Source organism: Pseudophryne corroboree, chromosome 1 (assembly GCF_028390025.1).
Source record: "Pseudophryne corroboree isolate aPseCor3 chromosome 1, aPseCor3.hap2, whole genome shotgun sequence".
Taxonomy (NCBI): domain Eukaryota; kingdom Metazoa; phylum Chordata; class Amphibia; order Anura; family Myobatrachidae; genus Pseudophryne; species Pseudophryne corroboree.
Window position 1 is genome coordinate 316,454,302 of NC_086444.1, and position 18,897 is coordinate 316,473,198.

At 48.6% G+C, this 18,897-nt stretch overlaps 1 protein-coding gene across 2 annotated transcripts in view; it reads left to right on the forward strand.

The window, feature by feature from the left end:
- Positions 1–18,897, forward strand: part of DNAH10 (dynein axonemal heavy chain 10) — a 712,041-nt gene that overhangs the window by 551,694 nt on the left and 141,450 nt on the right. For both annotated transcript variants that reach the window (XM_063964569.1, XM_063964570.1), the window contains one exon: positions 15,226–15,371. In XM_063964569.1, the coding sequence (XP_063820639.1) occupies positions 15,226–15,371 (146 nt within the window). The remainder of the gene's footprint in view (positions 1–15,225; positions 15,372–18,897) is intronic.

Sequence of the window (18,897 nt, forward strand, 5' to 3'; positions counted from 1 at the left end):
GCTCAAATCCATTTACACTGCTACAGGAGTGGCGTTAGGGCCCATTATTGCCTGTGCATGGATTTCTAAAGCCATAGTAAAGTGGTCAGGCATATTACTAGAGGATTTGGTTACAATGGATAAAAGTGACATTGAATTGTTTTTACGTAACATACAGGATTCTGCAGGGTTCATGGTGGAATCCATGAAGGACCTGGGTACGCTGACTGCACGGATATCTTCCATATCGGTCTCAGCCCGCAGGGGACTCTGGCTACGCCAATGGTCTGCAGACGCGGAATTCAGGAGAAGTGTGGAGAACCTACCCTACACAGGTCAGGCTCTATTTGGGGAAGCGTTGGATGCGTGGATTTCCACGGCAACCACGGGTAAGTCACCTTTCCTTCCCTCTGCTACTCCTTCTGCGAAGAAACCATTTTCTTCAGCTGTGCCGCAGTCCTTTCAGACCGCTAAGACAAAAAGTCCAAGCCTTCTACCACTTTCTTTAGAGGTGGTCGGGCAAAATCCAAAAAGCCTGCACCCGCAGGCTCCCAGGACCAGAGACCTACTTCTGGTTCCTCAAAATCCTCAGCATGACGGTGGACCTCAAAGCCTGGAGGACGGGCTTGTGGGTGCTAGACTCAGATGTTTCAGACACGTCTGGGTGTCGTCGGGCCTGGATCCCTGGGTACAGGATATTGTGTCCCAGGGGTACAGGCTGGAGTTTCAAGAACTCCCGCCTCATTCTTCAAATCAGGCTTGCCAGCTTTGCTGACAGACAGGGCTATCCTACAGGAAGCCATCCTAAAATTGGAAAAGTCACAGGTCATTGTCCCAGTTCCACCTCCATATGCAAAACAAGGGTTATTATTCAAACCTTTTTGTGGTACCGAAACCGGATGGTTCGGTCAGACCAATATTGAACTTGAAATCGTTGAACCCTTACCTGAGGGTGTTCAAATTGAAAATGGAGTCTCTCAGAGCAGTGATTTCAGGTCTGGAGGAGGGAGAGTTTCTGGAATCCCTGGATATCAAGGATGCGTACCTCCACATTCCGATTTGGCCGCCTCACCAGGCTTATCTCAGATTTGCACTGTTAAACAGTCACTATCAATTCCAGGTACTGCCATTCGGCCTCCCCACAGCACCGAGGGTGTTCACCAAGGTGATGGCAGAGATGATGGCTCTCCTCCGCAGACAGGGGTGAACATAATCCCATATCTGGACGATCTGCTAATAAAGGCATCGTCCAAGGAGAAGTTGTTGGAGTTCATTGTTCTCACGACTCATCTGCTCAGGGAACACGGTTGGATCCTGAATCTTCCAAAATCACATTTGGAGCCGACCAGGAGGTTGTCTTTTCTGGGAATGATCCTCGACACGGAAGAGCAGAGGGTGTTTCTCCCGGAGGAGAAAGCGTTGGTGATACAAACAATGGTCCGGGATGTCCTGAAGCTAGCCCGGTTTTCGGTTTATCAGTGCATTCGCCTTCTGGGGAAGATGGTGGCCTCTTACGAGGCTCTACAGTACGGAAGGTTTCATGCTCGGCCATTCCAACTGGATCTCCTGGACATGTGGTCGGGATCTCATCTATACATGCACCAGAGAATACGTCTGTCGCCGAAAGCCAGGATTTCACTCCTCTGGTGGCTGCAACTACCTCACCTTCTGGAGGGCCGCAGGTTTGGGATTCAGGACTGGGTCTTTCTGACCACGGATGCAAGTCTCCGGGGCTGGGGCGCAGTCACTCAGGGGGAAACCTTCCAAGGACGGTGGTCAAGCCTGGAATCCAGCCTTCCAATAAACATTCTGGAACTAAGAGCCGTCTACAACTGTCCTCTCCAAGCAGCCCATCTTCTGCGAGTTCGAGCCATTCAAGTGCAGTCGGACAATGTAACGATGATGGCTTACATAAACCGACAGGTCGGAACGAAGAGCAGAGCTGCAATGTCAGAGGTAACAAGAATCATCCTCTGGGCAGAAAAACGCGCGTTGGCGATGTCAGCAATCTTCATTCCGGGAGTAGACAACTGGGAAGCGGACTTCCTCAGCAGACACGATCTCCATCCAGGAGAGTGGGGACTCCATCCGGAAGGTGTTCACGGAGGTAACAGATTTTTGGGGTGTACCTCAAATAGACATGATGGCCTCTCATCTCAACAAGAAGCTTCAACGGTATTGTTCCAGGTCGAGGGACCCACAAGCTGTGGTGGTGGACGCCCTAGTGACTCCGTGGGTGTTCCAGTCAGTGTACGTGTTTCCTCCACTTCCACTCATTCCAAGAGTTCTAAAACTCATAAGGAGAACAAGAGTTCAGGCAATCCTCATTGCTCCGGACTGGCCAAGAAGGGCTTGGTACGCGGATCTTCTGAATCTACTGCTGGAAGAGCCGAGGCCTCTTCCTCTTCGGGAGGACCTGCTACAGCGGGGGCCATTCGCTTATCAAGACTTACCATGGCTACGTTTGACGCCGTGGAGGTTGAACGCCAGATATTAGCTCGGATGGGCATTCCGAACAAGGTTATTCCTACCCTGATACAGGCTAGGAAAGGAGTAACGTCTAAACATTACCATCGTATTTGGAAAAAATATGTATCTTGGTGCGAGTCCAAGAAGTTTCCTATGGTGGAGTTTTAACTGGGACGGTTTCCCATCTTCCTGCAAGCAAGTGTGGATATGGGCCTGCGTTTGGGATCCGTAAAGGTCCAGATTTCAGCCTCCCTTTGTGCCGCCTACGGCGCCCTGGGATCTTAACGTGGTGTTACAGTTCCTCCAATTGGATTGGTTCGAGCCTCTACCAGAGGTTGAGGTCAAATTTCTCACGTGGAAGGCTGTCACTTTGTTGGCCTTAGCTTCTGCTAGACGTGTGTCGGAGTTGGGGGCTTTGTCTTGTAAGAGCCTCTACTTGAGCTTCCATGAAGATAGAGCTGAGCTCCGGAGACGTCAGCAGTTCCTTCCGAAGGTTGTGTCGGCTTTTCATATCAACCAACCTATTGTGGTGCTAGTTGCTACTGAATCCTCAATTCCATCAAAGTCCCTGGATGTTGTAAGGGCTCTGAAAATTTATGTGAAGAGGACTGCTCGTCACAGAAAATCGAACTCTCTGTTTGTCCTGTATGATCCCAAGAAAATTGGGTGTCCTGCTTCTAAGCAGACGATTTCTCGCTGGATCAGGTTTACTATCTAGCATGCATATTCTACGGCAGGATTGCCGTGTCCAACATCTGTTAAGGCCCACTCTACTCGTAAAGTGGGGTCTTCCTGGGCGGCTGCCCGTGGTGTCTCGGCTTTGCAGCTTTGCCGAGCGGCTACTTGATCTGGGTCGAACACGTTTGCTAAGTTCTACAAGTTCGATACTTTGGCCTCTGAGGACCTAAAGTTTGGTCAATCAGTTCTGCAGGAGCCTCCGTGCTCTCCCTCCCGTTGTGGGAGCTTTGGTACATCCCCATGGTACTAATGTGGACCCCAACATCCTCTAGGACGTAAGAGAAAATAGGATTTTAATTACCTATCGGTAAATCCTTTTCTCGTAGTCCGTAGAGGATGCTGTGCGCCCGCCCAGTGCTTCGTGATCCTGCAGTGGTTACATAGTTCAGTACTGCTTTTCTCTAACGTCCTAAGTGGATGCTGGGGACTCCGTCAGGACCATGGGGAATAGCGGCTCCGCAGGAGACAGGGCACAAAAATAAAGCTTTAGGATTAGGTGGTGTGTACTGGCTCCTCCCCCTATGACCCTCCTCCAAGCCTCAGTTAGGTTTTTGTGCCCGTCCGAGCAGGGTGCAATCTAGGTGGCTCTCCTAAAGAGCTGCTTAGAAAAAGTTTTTTAGGTTTTTTATTTTCAGTGAGTCCTGCTGGCAACAGGCTCACTGCATCGAGGGACTTAGGGAAGAGAATTTCAACTCACCTGCGTGCAGGATGGATTGGATTCTTAGGCTACTGGACACCATTAGCTCCAGAGGGAGTCGGAACACAGGTCTCACCCTGGGGTTCGTCCCGGAGCCGCGCCGCCGACCCCCCTTACAGATGCTGAAGATTGAAGGTCCGGAAACAGGCGGCAGAAGGCTCTTCAGTCTTCATGAAGGTAGCGCACAGCACTGCAGCTGTGTGCCATTGTTGTCACACACTTCACACCAAGCGGTCACGGAGGGTGCAGGGCGCTGCTGGGGGCGCCCTGGGCAGCAATATTTAATACCTTATGGCAAAAGAATACATCACATATAGCCATTGAGGCTATATGTATGTATTTAACCCATGCCAGTTATCTAAAACTACGGGAGAAAAGCCCGCCGAAATAGGGGGCGGAGCTTATTGTCCTCAGCACACAGCGCCATTTTCCTGCTCAGCTCCGCTGTGAGGAAGGCTCCCAGGACTCTCCCCTGCACTGCACTACAGAAACAGGGTAAAACAGAGAGGGGGGGCATTTTTTTGGCGATATTTTGATATATTTAAGCTGCTATAAAGAACAACACTTATATAAGGTTGTTCCCATATATATTATAGCGCTTGGGTGTGTGCTGGCAAACTCTCCCTCTGTCTCCCCAAAGGGCTAGTGGGGTCCTGTCTTCGATAAGAGCATTCCCTGTGTGTCTGCTGTGTGTCGGTACGTGTGTGTCGACATGTATGAGGACGATGTTGGTGTGGAGGCAGAGCAATTGCCGATAATGGTGATGTCACCCCCCAGGGAGTCGACACCGGAATGGATGGCTTTGTTTATGGAATTACGTGATAATGTCAGCACATTACAAAAATCAGTTGACGACATGAGACGGCCGGCAAACCAGTTAGTACCTGCCCAGGCGTCTCAGACACCGTCAGGGGCTGTAAAGCGCCCTTTACCTCAGTCGGTCGACCCAGACACAGACACTGAATCTAGTGTCGACGGTGATGAAACAAACGTATTTTCAAGTAGGGCCACACGTTATATGATCACGGCAATGAAGGAGGCTTTGCATATCTCTGATACTGCAAGTACCACAAAAAGGGGTATTATGTGGGGGGTGAAAAAACTACCTGTAGTTTTTCCTGAATCAGAGGAATTAAATGATGTATGTGATGAAGCGTGGGTTAACCCAGATAGAAAAATGCTAATTTCAAAAAAGTTATTAGCATTATACCCTTTCCCGCCAGAGGTTAGGGCGCGCTGGGAAACACCCCCTAGGGTGGATAAGGCGCTCACACGCTTATCAAAACAAGTGGCGTTACCGTCTCCTGATACGGCCGCCCTCAGGGATCCAGCTGATAGGAGAATGGAAACTACCCTAAAAAGTATATACACACATACTGGTGTTATACTGCGACCAGCCATCGCCTCAGCCTGGATGTGCAGTGCTGGGGTCGTCTGGTTGAATTCCCTGACTGAAAATATTGATACCCTGGATAGGGACAGTATTTTATTGACTATAGAGCAATTAAAGGATGCTTTCCTTTATATGCGAGATGCTCAGAGAGATATTTGCACTCTGGCATCGAGAGTAAATGCGATGTCCATATCTGCCAGAAGGAGTTTATGGACGCGACAGTGGTCAGGTGATGCGGATTCCAAACGACATATGGAAGTATTGCCGTATAAAGGGGAGGAATTATTTGGCGTCGGTCTATCGGATCTGGTGGCCACGGCAACTGCCGGAAAATCCACCTTTTTACCTCAGACCCCCTCCCAACAGAAAAAGACACCGTCTTTTCAGCCGCAGTCCTTTCGGTCCTATAAGAACAAGCGGACAAAAGGACAGTCATATCTGCCTCGGGGCAGAGGAAGGGGTAAGAGAGGGCAGCAAGCAGCCCCTGCCCAGGAACAGAAGCCCTCCCAGGGTTCTGCAAAGCCCTCAGCATGACGCTGGGGCCTTACAAGCGGACTCAGGAGCGGTGGGGGGTCGACTCAAGAATTTCAGCGCACAGTGGGCTTGCTCACAGGTGGACCCCTGGATTCTGCAGGTAGTATCTCAGGGTTACAGGTTGGAATTCGAGAAGTCTCCCCCTCGCCGGTTCCTAAAGTCTGCTTTGCCAACGTCTCCCTCAGACAGGGCGACGGTATTGGAAGCCATTTACAAGCTGTTTTCTCAGCAGGTGATAGTCAAGGTACCCCTCCTACAACAGGGAAAGGGGTATTACTCCACGCTATTTGTGGTACCGAAGCCGGACGGCTCGGTAAGACCTATTCTAAATCTGAAATCTTTGAACCTGTACATACAAAAATTCAAGTTCAAGATGGAGTCACTCAGAGCAGTGATAGCGAATCTGGAAGAAGGGGACTTTATGGTGTCCCTGGACATAAAGGATGCTTACCTACATGTCCCAATTTGCCCTTCACATCAAGGGTACCTCAGGTTCGTGATGCAAAACTGTCATTATCAGTTTCAGACGCTGCCGTTTGGATTGTCCACGGCACCTCGGGTCTTTACCAAGGGAATGGCCGAAATGATGATTCTTCTGCGAAGAAGAGGCGTATTAATTATCCCTTACTTGGACGATCTCCTGATAAGGGCAAGGTCCAGAGAACAGCTGGAGGACGGAGTAGCACTAACCCAACTAGTGCTGCAACAACACGGGTGGATTCTGAATTTTCCAAAATCTCAGTTGACCCCGACGACACGTCTGCTGTTCCTGGGAATGATTCTGGACACGGTTCAGAAAAAGGTGTTTCTTCCGGAGGAGAAAGCCAGGGAGTTATCCGAACTTGTCAGGAACCTCCTAAAACCAGGGAAAGTGTCTGTGCATCAATGCACAAGAGTCCTGGGAAAGATGGTGGCTTCTTACGAAGCGATTCCATTCGGCAGATTCCACGCACGAACTTTTCAGTGGGATCTGCTGGACAAATGGTCCGGATCGCATCTGCAGATGCATCAGCGGATAACCTTATCGCCACGGACAAGTGTGTCTCTTCTGTGGTGGTTGCAGAGTGCTCATCTGTTAGAGGGCCGCAGATTCGGCATACAGGACTGGGTCCTGGTGACCACGGATGCCAGTCTGAGAGGCTGGGGAGCGGTCACACAGGGAAGAAACTTCCAGGGAGTATGGTCAAGCCTGGAGATGTCTCTTCACATAAATATACTGGAGCTAAGAGCGATTTACAATGCTCCAAGTCTGGCAAAACCCCTGCTTCAGGGTCAGCCGGTGTTGATCCAGTCGGACAACATCACGGCAGTCGCCCACGTAAACAGACAGGGCGGCACAAGAAGCAGGACAGCAATGGCAGAAGCTGCAAGGATTCTTCGCTGGGCGGAAGATCATGTGATAGCACTGTCAGCAGTATTCATTCCGGGAGTGGACAACTGGGAAGCAGACTTCCACAGCAGACACGATCTACACCCGGGAGAGTGGGGACTTCATCCAGAAGTCTTCCACATGATTGTGAACCGTTGGGAAAAACCAATGGTGGATATGATGGCGTCCCGCCTCAACAAAAAACTGGACAGGTATTGCGCCAGGTCAAGAGACCCTCAGGCAATAGCTGTGGACGCTCTGGTAACACCGTGGGTGTTCCAGTCAGTGTATGTGTTCCCTCCTCTGCCTCTCATACCAAAGGTACTGAGAATTATACGGCAAAAGGGAGTAAGAACGATACTAGTGGCTCCGGATTGGCCAAGAAGAACTTGGTACCCGGAACTTCAAGAGATGCTCACGGAGGATCCGTGGCCTCTACCTCTAAGACCGGACCTGCTTCAGCAGGGACCGTGTCTATTCCAAGACTTACCGCGGCTGCGTTTGACGGCATGGCGGTTGAACGCCGAATTCTAAGGGAAAAAGGCATTCCGGAAGAGGTCATTCCTACACTGGTAAAAGCCAGGAAGGAGGTGACTGCACAACATTATCACCGCATTTGGAGAAAATATGTTGCGTGGTGTGAGGCCAGGAAGGCCCCCACGGAGGAATTTCAACTGGGTCGATTCCTACATTTCCTGCAAACAGGATTGTCTATGGGCCTCAAATGGGGGTCCATTAAGGTTCAAATTTCGGCCCTGTCGATTTTCTTCCAGAAAGAATTGGCTTCAGTTCCTGAAGTCCAGACTTTTGTAAAAGGAGTACTACATATACAGCCCCCGGTTGTGCCCCCAGTGGCACCGTGGGATCTTAATGTAGTCTTGGATTTTCTCAAATCCCATTGGTTTGAGCCGCTCAAATCGGTGGAGTTGAAGTATCTTACATGGAAAGTAACCATGCTACTGGCCCTGGCTTCAGCCAGGAGAGTATCAGAATTGGCGGCTTTATCATATAAGAGCCCATATCTGATTTTCCATACGGACAGGGCAGAACTGCCGACACGTCCTCATTTTCTGCCTAAGGTGGTGTCAGCGTTTCACCTGAACCAGCCTATTGTGGTGCCTGCGGCTACTAACGATTTGGAGGATTCCAAGTTGTTGGACGTGGTCCGGGCATTGAAAATATATATTTCAAGAACGGCGGGAGTCAGAAAGTCTGACTCACTGTTTATATTGTATGCACCCAACAAGATGGGTGCTCCTGCTTCTAAGCAGACGATTGCTCGTTGGATTTGTAGCACAATTCAACTTGCACATTCTGTGGCAGGCTTGCCACAACCTAAATCTGTCAAGGCCCATTCCACAAGGAAAGTGGGCTCATCCTGGGCGGCTGCCCGGGGGGTCTCGGCATTACAACTCTGCCGAGCTGCTACTTGGTCAGGGGCAAACACATTTGCAAAATTCTACAAATTTGATACCCTGGCTGAGGAGGACCTTGAGTTCTCTCATTCGGTGCTGCAGAGTCATCCGCACTCTCCCGCCCGTTTGGGAGCTTTGGTATAATCCCCATGGTCCTGACGGAGTCCCCAGCATCCACTTAGGACGTTAGAGAAAATAAGAATTTACTTACCGATAATTCTATTTCTCGTAGTCCGTAGTGGATGCTGGGCGCCCATCCCAAGTGCGGATTGTCTGCAATACTTGAACATAGTTATTGTTACAAACAAATTCGGGTTGTTATTGTTGTGAGCCGTCTGTTCAGAGGCTCCTACGTTTGTCATACTGTTAACTGGGTTCAGATCACAAGTTATACGGTGTGATTGGTGTGGCTGATATGAGTCTTACCCGGGATTCAATATCCTTCCTTATTGTGTACGCTCGTCCGGGCACAGTATCCTAACTGAGGCTTGGAGGAGGGTCATAGGGGGAGGAGCCAGTACACACCACCTAATCCTAAAGCTTTATTTTTGTGCCCTGTCTCCTGCGGAGCCGCTATTCCCCATGGTCCTGACGGAGTCCCCAGCATCCACTACGGACTACGAGAAATAGAATTATCGGTAAGTAAATTCTTATTTTCTCTGACGTCCTAGTGGATGCTGGGAACTCCGTAAGGACCATGGGGAATAGCGGCTCCGCAGGAGACAGGGCACATCTAAAGAAAGCTTTAGGATCACCTGGTGTGCACTGGCTCCTCCCCCCATGACCCTCCTCCAAGCCTCAGTTAGATTTTCTGTGCCCGACGAGAAGGGTGCACACTAGGGGCTCTCCTGAGCTCTTTGTGAAAGTTTTAGTTTAGGTTTATTATTTTCAGTGAGACCTGCTGGCAACAGGCTCACTGCATCGAGGGACTAAGGGGAGAAGAAGCGAACTCACCTGCGTGCAGAGTGGATTGGGCTTCTTAGGCTACTGGACATTAGCTCCAGAGGGACGATCACAGGTTCAGCCTGGATGGGTCACCGGAGCCGCGCCGCCGGCCCCCTTACAGAGCCAGAAGAGCGAAGAGGTCCGGAAAAATCGGCGGCAGAAGACTTTCCTGTCTTCAGATAAAGGTAGGCGCACAGCACCGCAGCTGTGCGCCATTGCTCTCAGCACACTTCACACTCCGGTCACTGAGGGTGCAGGGCGCTGGGGGGGCAGCGCCCTGAGACGCAATAAATCGATAGAAAACCTTTTATGGCTAAAATAAATGCATCACATATAACTCCTGGGCTATATGGATGCATTTAACCCCTGCCAAAACATACAAGAAAACGGATGATAAGGACGTCGAGAAAGGGGCGGAGCCTATCTCCTCAGCACACTGGCGCCATTTTCCCTCACAGCTCAGTTGGAGGGAAGCTCCCTGGCTCTCCCCTGCAGTCACTACACTACAGAAAGGGGTTAAAAAAGAGAGGGGGGCACAAATTAGGCGCAGTATAAACAATACAGCAGCTATAAAGGGAAAAACACTTATATAAGGTTATCCCTGTATATATATAGCGCTCTGGTGTGTGCTGGCAAACTCTCCCTCTGTCTCCCCAAAGGGCTAGTGGGGTCCTGTCCTCTATCAGAGCATTCCCTGTGTGTGTGCTGTGTGTCGGTACGTTTGTGTCGACATGTATGAGGAGAAAAATGATGAGGAGACGGAGTAGAGTGTCTGTAATAGTGTTGTCACCCCCTGGGGGGTCGACACCTGAGTGGATGTACTGTTGAAATTGCGTGACAGTGTCAGCTTTGTATAAAAGACAGTGGTTGACATGAGACAGCCGGCTACTCAGCTTGTGCATGTCCAGACGTCTCATACAGGGGCTCTAAAGCGCCCGTTACCTCAGATACAGACGCCGACACGGATACTGACTCCTGTGTCGACGGTGAAGAGACAACCGTGATTTCCAATAGGGCCACACATTGCATGATTGAGGCAATGGAAAAAGTTTACACTCTTCTGATAATATAAATACCACCAAAAAAAGGGGTATTATGTTTGGTGAGGAAAAACTTCCTGTAGTTTTCCTGAATCTGAGAAATAAAATGAGGTGTGTGATGATGCGTGGGTTTCCCCCCGATAACAATTGATAATTTCTAAAAAGTTATTGGCAGTATACCTTTTCCCGCCAGAGGTTAGGGTGCGTTGGGAAACACCCCCTAAGGGGGATAAGGCGCTCACTCGCTTGTAAGAACAAGGGCTCTACCCTCTCTGGAGATGGCCGCCCTTAGGGATCCTGCTGATAGAAAGCAGGAGGGTGTCCTAAAATGTATTTACACACATACTGGTGTTATACTGCGACCAGCAATCGCCTCAGCCTGGATGTGCAGTGCTGGGTTGGCGTGGTCGGATTCCCTGACTGGAAATTTGATATCCTAGATAAGGACAGTATATTATTGCCTATAGAGCAATTAAAAGATGCATTTCTATATATGCATGATGCACAGCGGAATATTTGCCGAATGGCATCAAGTATAAGTGCGTTGTCCAATTATACCAGTAAAGTGGTCAGGTGATGCGGATTCCAAACGGCATTTGGAAGTATTGCCTTAAAAAAAAAGGGAATGTACCCCAGGTCGCCTCTCAAAATAAGACGCCGTATTATCAGGCGCAGTCCTGGTTGGCAAGCGGACAAAAGGGTTCCTCTTTTCTGCTCGTGACAGAGGGAGAGGAAAATGGCTGCAGAGATCAGCCAGTTCCCAGGAACAGAAACCCTTTTCCGCCTCTACCAAGCTCTCAGTATGACGCTAGGGCTTTACAAGTTCAGGCACGGTGGGGACCCGTTCTCAATGAATTTCAGTGCGCAGTGGGCTCACTCGCAAGTAGACCCCTGGATCCTTCAGGTAATATTTCAGGGGTACAAATTGGAATTCGAGACGTATTCCCCTCGCCGTTTCCAAAAGTCTGTTTTACCGACGTCTCCCGCTGACAGGGAGACAGTTTTGGAAGCCATTCACAAGCTGTATTCCCAGCAGGTGATAATTAAGGTACCCCTCCTGCAACAGGGAACGGGGTATTATTCCACACTATTGTGGTACCGAAGCCAGACGGCTCGGTGAGACCGATTTTAAAATCTAAAATCTTTGAACACTTACATACAGAGGTTCAAATTCAAAATTGAGTCACTCAGAGCAGTGATTGCAAACCTGGAAGAAGGGGACTACATGATGTCTCGGGACATCAAGGATGCTTACCTTCATGTCAAAATTTACCCTTCTCACCAAGGGTATCTCAGGTTATGGTACAGAACTGTCACTATCAGTTCAGACGCTGCCGTAGGGATGGTCCACGGCACCCCGGGTCTTTACTGAAGTAATGACCGTAATGATGATATTCCTTCGAAGGAAGGGAATTTTAGTTATCCTTTACTTGGACGATTCCCTGATAAGGGTGAGATCCAGGGAACAGTTGGAGATCGGTGTAGCACTACCTCAGGTAGTGTTGCGGCAGCACGATTGGATTCTCAATATTCCAAAATCGCAGCTGGTTCCGACGACTTGTCTTCTGTTCCTAGGGATGATCCTGGACACAGTCCAGAAAGAAGGTGTTTCTCCCGGAGGAGAAAGCCAGGGAGTTATCCGAGCTAGTCAGGAACCTCCTAAAACCGAACCAAGTCTCAGTGCATCAATGCACAAGGGTTCTGGGTAAAAATGGTGGCTTCCTACGAAGCAATCCCATTCGGCAGATTCCACGCAAGACTTTCCAGTGGAACCTACTGGACAAATGGTCCGGGTCGCATCTTCAGATGCTTCAGCGGATAACCCTGTCACCAGGGACAAGGGTATCCCTCCTGTGGTGGTTGCAGAGTGCTCATCTTCTAGAGGGCCGCAGATTCGGCATGCGGGACTGGGTCCTGGTGGCCACGGATGCCAGCCTGCGAGGCTGGGGAGCAGTCACACAGGGAAGGAATATCCAGGGCTTATGGTCAAGCCTGGAGACATCACTTCACATAAATGTCCTGAAGCTAAGGGCCATTTACAATGCTCTAAGCTTAGCAAGACCTCTGCTTCAAGGTCAGCCGGTGTTGATCCAGTCGGACAACATTACGGCAGTCACCCACGTAAACAGACAGGGTGCCACAAGAAGCAGGAGGGCAATGGCAGAAGCTGCAAGGATTCTTCGCGGGGCGAAAAACCATGTGATAGCACTGTCAGCAGTTTTCATTCCGGGAGTGGACAACTGGGAAGCAGTTTTCCTCAGCACGACCTCCACCCGGGAGAGTAAGGACTTCACCCAGAAGTCTTCCACATGATTATAAACCGTTGAGAAAAACTCGACAGGTATTGCGCCACGTCAAGGGACCCTCAGGCAATAGCTGTAGATGCTCTGGTAACACCGTGGGTGTACCAATCAGTGTATGGGTTCCCTCCTCTGCCTCTCATACCCAAGGTACTGAGATTGATAAGATGGAGAGGAGTAAGCACTATATTAGTGGCTCCGGATTGGCCAAGAAGGAATTGGTAACCGGAACTTCAAGAGATGCTCACGGAGGATCCGTAGCCTCTACCTCTAAGAAGGGACCTGCTCCAGCAAGGACCTTGTCTGTTCCAAGACTTACCGCGGCTGCGTTGACGGCATGGCGGTTGAACGCCGGATCCTGAAGGAAAAAGGCATTCCGGATGAAGTCATCCCTATCCTGATCAAAGCCAGGAAGGATGTAACCACAAAACATTATCACCGCATTTGGCGAAAATATGTTGCGTGGTGCGAGGCCAGTAAGGCTCGACGGATGGGTCGATTCCTACATTTCCTGCAAACAGGAGTATCTATGGGCCTGAAATTGGGGTCCATTAAGGTTCAAATTTCGGCTCTGTCAATTTTCTTCCAAAAAAGAACTAGCTTCAGTCCCTGAAGTTCAGACATTTGTTAAAAGGGGTACTGCATATACAGCCTCCTTTTGTGCCTTTAGTGGCACTTTTGGGATCTCCAGGTGGTTTTTGGGTTCCAAAAGTCACATTGGTTTGACACACTTAAATCTGTGGAGTTAAAATATCTCACAGAAAAAGTGGTCATGCTGTTGGCTCTGGCCTGGGCCAGGCGCGTGTCAGAATTGGTGGCTTTATCCTGTAAAAGCCCTTATCTGATTTTCCATTCGGACAGGGCGGAATTGAGGACTCGTCCTCAGTTTCTCCCTAAGGTGGTTTCAGCGTTCACCTGAACCAAACCTATTGTGGTGCCTGCGGCTACTAGGGACTTGGAGGACTCCAAGTTGCTAGACGTTGTCAGGACCCGGAAAATATATGTTTCCAGGACGGCTGGAGTCAGGAAATCTGACTCGCTGTTTATCCTCTATGCACCCAACTAGCTGGGTGCTCCTGCTTTTAAGCAGACTATTGCTCGTTGGATTTGTAGTACAATTCAGCTTGCACATTCTGTGGCAGGCCTGCCACAGCCAAAAATCTGTAAATGCCCATTCCACAAGGAAGGTGGGCTCATCTTGGGCAGCTGCCCGAGGGGTCTCGGCTTTACAACTTTGCCGAGCAGTTACTTGGTCAGGAGCAAATACGTTTGTAAAATTCTACAAATTTGATACCCTGGCTGAGGAGGACCGGGAGTTCTCTCATTGGGGGCTGCAGAGTCATCCGCACTCTCCCGCCCGTTTGGGAGCTTTGGTATAATCCCCATGGTCCTTACGGAGTTCCCAGCATCCACTAGGACGTCAGAGAAAATAAGAATTTACTTACCGATAATTCTATTTCTCGTAGTCCGTAGTGGATGCTGGGCGCCCATCCCAAGTGCGGATTGTCTGCAATACTGGTACATAATTATTGTTACCAAAAAATTCGGGTTATTGTTGTAGTGAGCCATCTTTTCGAGAGGCTTCTCTATTATCATGCTGTTAACTGGGTTCAGATCACAAGTTGTACAGTGTGATTGGTGTGGCTGGTATGAGTCTTACCCGGGATTCAAAATCCTTCCTTATTGTGTACGCTCGTCCGGGCACAGTATCCTAACTGAGGCTTGGAGGAGGGTCATGGGGGGAGGAGCCAGTGCACACCAGGTGATCCTAAAGCTTTCTTTAGATGTGCCCTGTCTCCTGCGGAGCCGCTATTCCCCATGGTCCTTACGGAGTTCCCAGCATCCACTACGGACTACGAGAAATAGAATTATCGGTAAGTAAATTCTTATTATTTCTTGGTTGAGTACTGTTTTGTTACTTGGTTAAGTAATATTGTTCAGCCGTTGCTGATGTTTCAAGCTGGTTAGCTTGGTTTGCCTTGTGTGTGAGCTGGTGTGAATCTTGCCACTATCTGTGTAAAATCCTTCTCTCGAAGTTGTCCATCTCCTCGGGCACAGTTTCTAGAGTGAGTCTGGTAGGAGGGGCATAGAGGGAGGAGCCAGCCCACACTCTCAAACTCTTAAAGTGCCAGTGGCTCCCAGTGGACCCGTCTATACCCCATGGTACTAATGTGGACCCCAGCATCCTCTACGAGAAAAGGATTTACCGGTAGGTAATTAAAATCCTATTTTTACTGTTAACTGATAATATTACACTTGATTGTTTTCTTGTTTTTTACAGTATATTAACTTATACTTCTTTAAATATATATATATTCACTGGTGACCATCCTGTATGTGTTCTAGTTCCCACAGTAGACACTACGCGCACCACATGGCTTTTGGAGCAGATGGTGAAAATTAAACGACCAGTAGTTCTTGTTGGTGAATCTGGTACATCTAAGACAGCAACTACAACAAACCTCTTAAGGAACTTGAACAGTGATAACACGGTATAGTTACAGAAAAATAGTGTGTATATGTATAATAGACCCAGATACGTATTTTTAATATATTAAATATCTGTGTCCATGAAATGGGATCCATTCAGGATCCTGGCAATCGATATACTGATGCTGAAATCCTGACTAGAATCACAATCCTGGTGCTGCAATACTGTCTGCGTACCAGGCCACCTGAGACGTAAGCCATCCGGGGGTGGGGGTGCGGGGGGAATTAGGTTTAGACGCCACCAGGAAGGATTAGGAATAGGCTTCTGGCTTCCAGGTGGGAAGAGGGGGTGTTGCTAGGTGTAGGCAGCTAGAGAGGAAGGTTAGGGGGGTGGGAAGGGGGAGGGTTCCTTAATGAGGAGCATCCTCAATGCCCCAACCCCATGAAATGGCTCATCTGATATTAAAGATACTTAATTATGGTAATTAACTGTAAGATTTAATACACGTAAGTTTTGGCAATACCTCTGCTAGTTTCCTTTAGCCACTGGGATTCTGCTTTTTTCTCTTTTTTATATTTACTGTATCTTTCTAATAATACTCCTTAATATACCTGAGCATTCCTTGCTTTACCCCTTATCTCAGACTATTCAGCTTCTCACTGAAGAGCTCATTTAGGGCAGATTCAATGACGACTTCTATTATACGCATACAATGCCAGTTATATTTCAAATAGATGTAAGTGCAATGCTATAAGGTGTAGTTTATGAAGAAGCTATATATCAGCAAGTGTAGGGAGGCTGTGTTTTTTATATTTCATTTAATTGATTACGTCAGTGCTAAAGTATATGAAGTTTGTTGAAGGAAGACCCTTTTAATATATGACATCATGTATGACATAATATTGTGATGGACTCAAAGTGCTTAATTATTGAAGTGCCCTTGTAACACTCTATTATTTAATGACCTCAGTTACAGTAGGCTGATTATGTTCACGCCTCCAAAGACTGCTAACAGCATAAGTCTTCTGTGACATAATGGTGCTTCTGGGACTAATTGAATCTGTTTCTTTGTAGTCGCTCTTAAGATACACAGTATATATCCAAATATAGATACAGATGTATCCTCTTACATCTTTGCTCCGTGCGCTACAAGTCGCGTTACACATCACGCGTGAGTGCCATGTGACTCGGTTGTTCTGAGCGTCTTTTTACGTTTTTTTCCTTAGATGCAAAGTAATGTAATAGGTCGCACAAGCAGCTTCTGCTGATTAAAATGATATGCAGCATGCCTATATACTTTTTTGCTGAAAAAAAAAGAATAAAAGACGCTCTGCGCTACCAAGCCCCACCACTGCATGGCGCGACTTCAAGGGCTGTTTAGCGTGACTGCAGCAAGGATGAAAGAGGACACATCTGTATTTGCTTATAGTTGACATCCATACATTTGCTTATAGTATATCCACACACACCTGGCGAAAAGGAATGAGGTGGCTGGGGCAACCAAGTCCTACCCGAGTTCAGTATAGTTTAACTGTGACATAATTTGATGTGGACTGTTTAAGTCAAATTACTTTCTAACAAATATTTAAAATGCCAGCTCTAATATATACTGTGAACGCCAGGCACATCTTATTACCATATATGACAAAAGTGCGCTGTACGTCGCAAAACACTACATCCCTTAAGAGGAAACAATACACGCACACATTGTCTGAGTTCCAAAGCCCATTGATGTATATATTTGTTATTAAAAGGATATCTATACAATATATCACATGTACAGTATATATATTTCTCTGACGTCCTAAGTGGATGCTGGGGACTCCGTCAGGACCATGGGGATTAGCGGCTCCGCAGGAGACAGGGCACAAAAGTAAAAGCTTTAGGACTAGGTGGTGTGCACTGGCTCCTCCCCCTATGACCTTCCTCCAAGCCTCAGTTAGGTTTTTGTGCCCGGCCGAGAAGGGTGCAATCTAGGTAGCTCTCCTGAGCTGCTTAGAATAAAAGTATAGACTTAGGTTTTTTTATTTTCAGTGAGTCCTGCTGGCAACAGGCTCACTGCATCGAGGGACTAAGGGGAGAAGAAGCGAACTCACCTGCGTGCAGAGTGGATTGGGCTTCTTGGCCACTGGACATTAGCTCCAGAGGGACGATCACAGGCCCAGCCATGGATGGGTCCCGGAGCCGCACCGCCGGCCCCCTTACAGAGCCAGAAGAGTGAAGAGGTCCAGAAATCGGCGGCAGAAGGCATCTTGTCTTCAAGAAAGGTAGCGCACAGCACTGCAGCTGTGCGCCATTGTTCTCAGCACACTTCACACTCCGGTCACTGAGGGTGCAGGGCGTTGGGGGGGGGGCGCCCTGAGACGCAATAAAAACACTATTTATGGTAAAAAATACATCACATATAGCTCCTGGGCTATATGGATGTATTTAACCCCTGCCATTTTACCTCATAAAAAGCGGGAGAAAGGCCGCCGTGAAGGGGGCGGAGCCTATCTCCTCAGCACACAAGCGCCATTTTCCCTCACAGCTCCGCTGGAAGGACGTCTCCCTGACTCTCCCCTGCAGTCCTGCACTACAGAAACAGGGTAAAAAAGAGAGGGGGGGCACTAATTTGGCATATAAAAAAATATATAGCAGCTATAAGGGAGAAACACTTATTTATAAGGTTGTCCCTATACATATATAGCGCTCTGGTGTGTGCTGGCAAACTCTCCCTCTGTCTCCCCAAAGGGCTAGTGGGGTCCTGTCCTCTATCAGAGCATTCCCTGTGTGTGTGCTGTGTGTCGGTACGCGTGTGTCGACATGTATGAGGAGGAAAATGGTGTGGAGGCGGAGCAATTGCCTGTATTAGTGATGTCACCCCCTAGGGAGTCGACACCTGACTGGATGGTCTTATTTAAGGAATTACGTGATAGTGTCAGCACTTTACAAAAAACTGTTGACGACATGAGACAGCCGGCAAGTCAGTTAGTGCCTGTCCAGGCGTCTCAAACACCGTCAGGGGCTCTAAAGCGCCCATTACCTCAGTCGGTCGACACAGACACGGACACCAGTGTCGACGGTGAAGAAACAAACGTATTTTCCAGTAGGGCCACACGTTACATGATCACGGCAATGAAGGAGGCTTTGCATATTTCTGATACTACAAGTACCACAAAAAAGGGTATTATGTGGGGTGTGAAAAAACTACCCGTAGTTTTTCCTGAATCAGAAGAATTAAATGAAGTGTGTGATGATGCGTGGGTCTCCCCCGATAAAAAAATTGCTGATATCTAAGAAATTATTGGCATTATACCCTTTCCCGCCAGAAGTTAGGGCGCGTTGGGAAACACCCCCTAGGGTGGATAAGGCACTCACACGCTTATCAAAACAAGTGGCGTTACCGTCTCCTGATACGGCCGCCCTCAAGAAGCCAGTTGATAGGAAGCTGGAAAATGTCCTAAAAAGTATATACACACATACTGGTGTTATACTGCGACCAGCGATTGCCTCAGCCTGGATGTGCAGCGCTGGGGTGGCGTGGTCGGATTCCCTGACTGAAAATATTGATACCCTTGACAGGGACAGTATTTTATTGACTATAG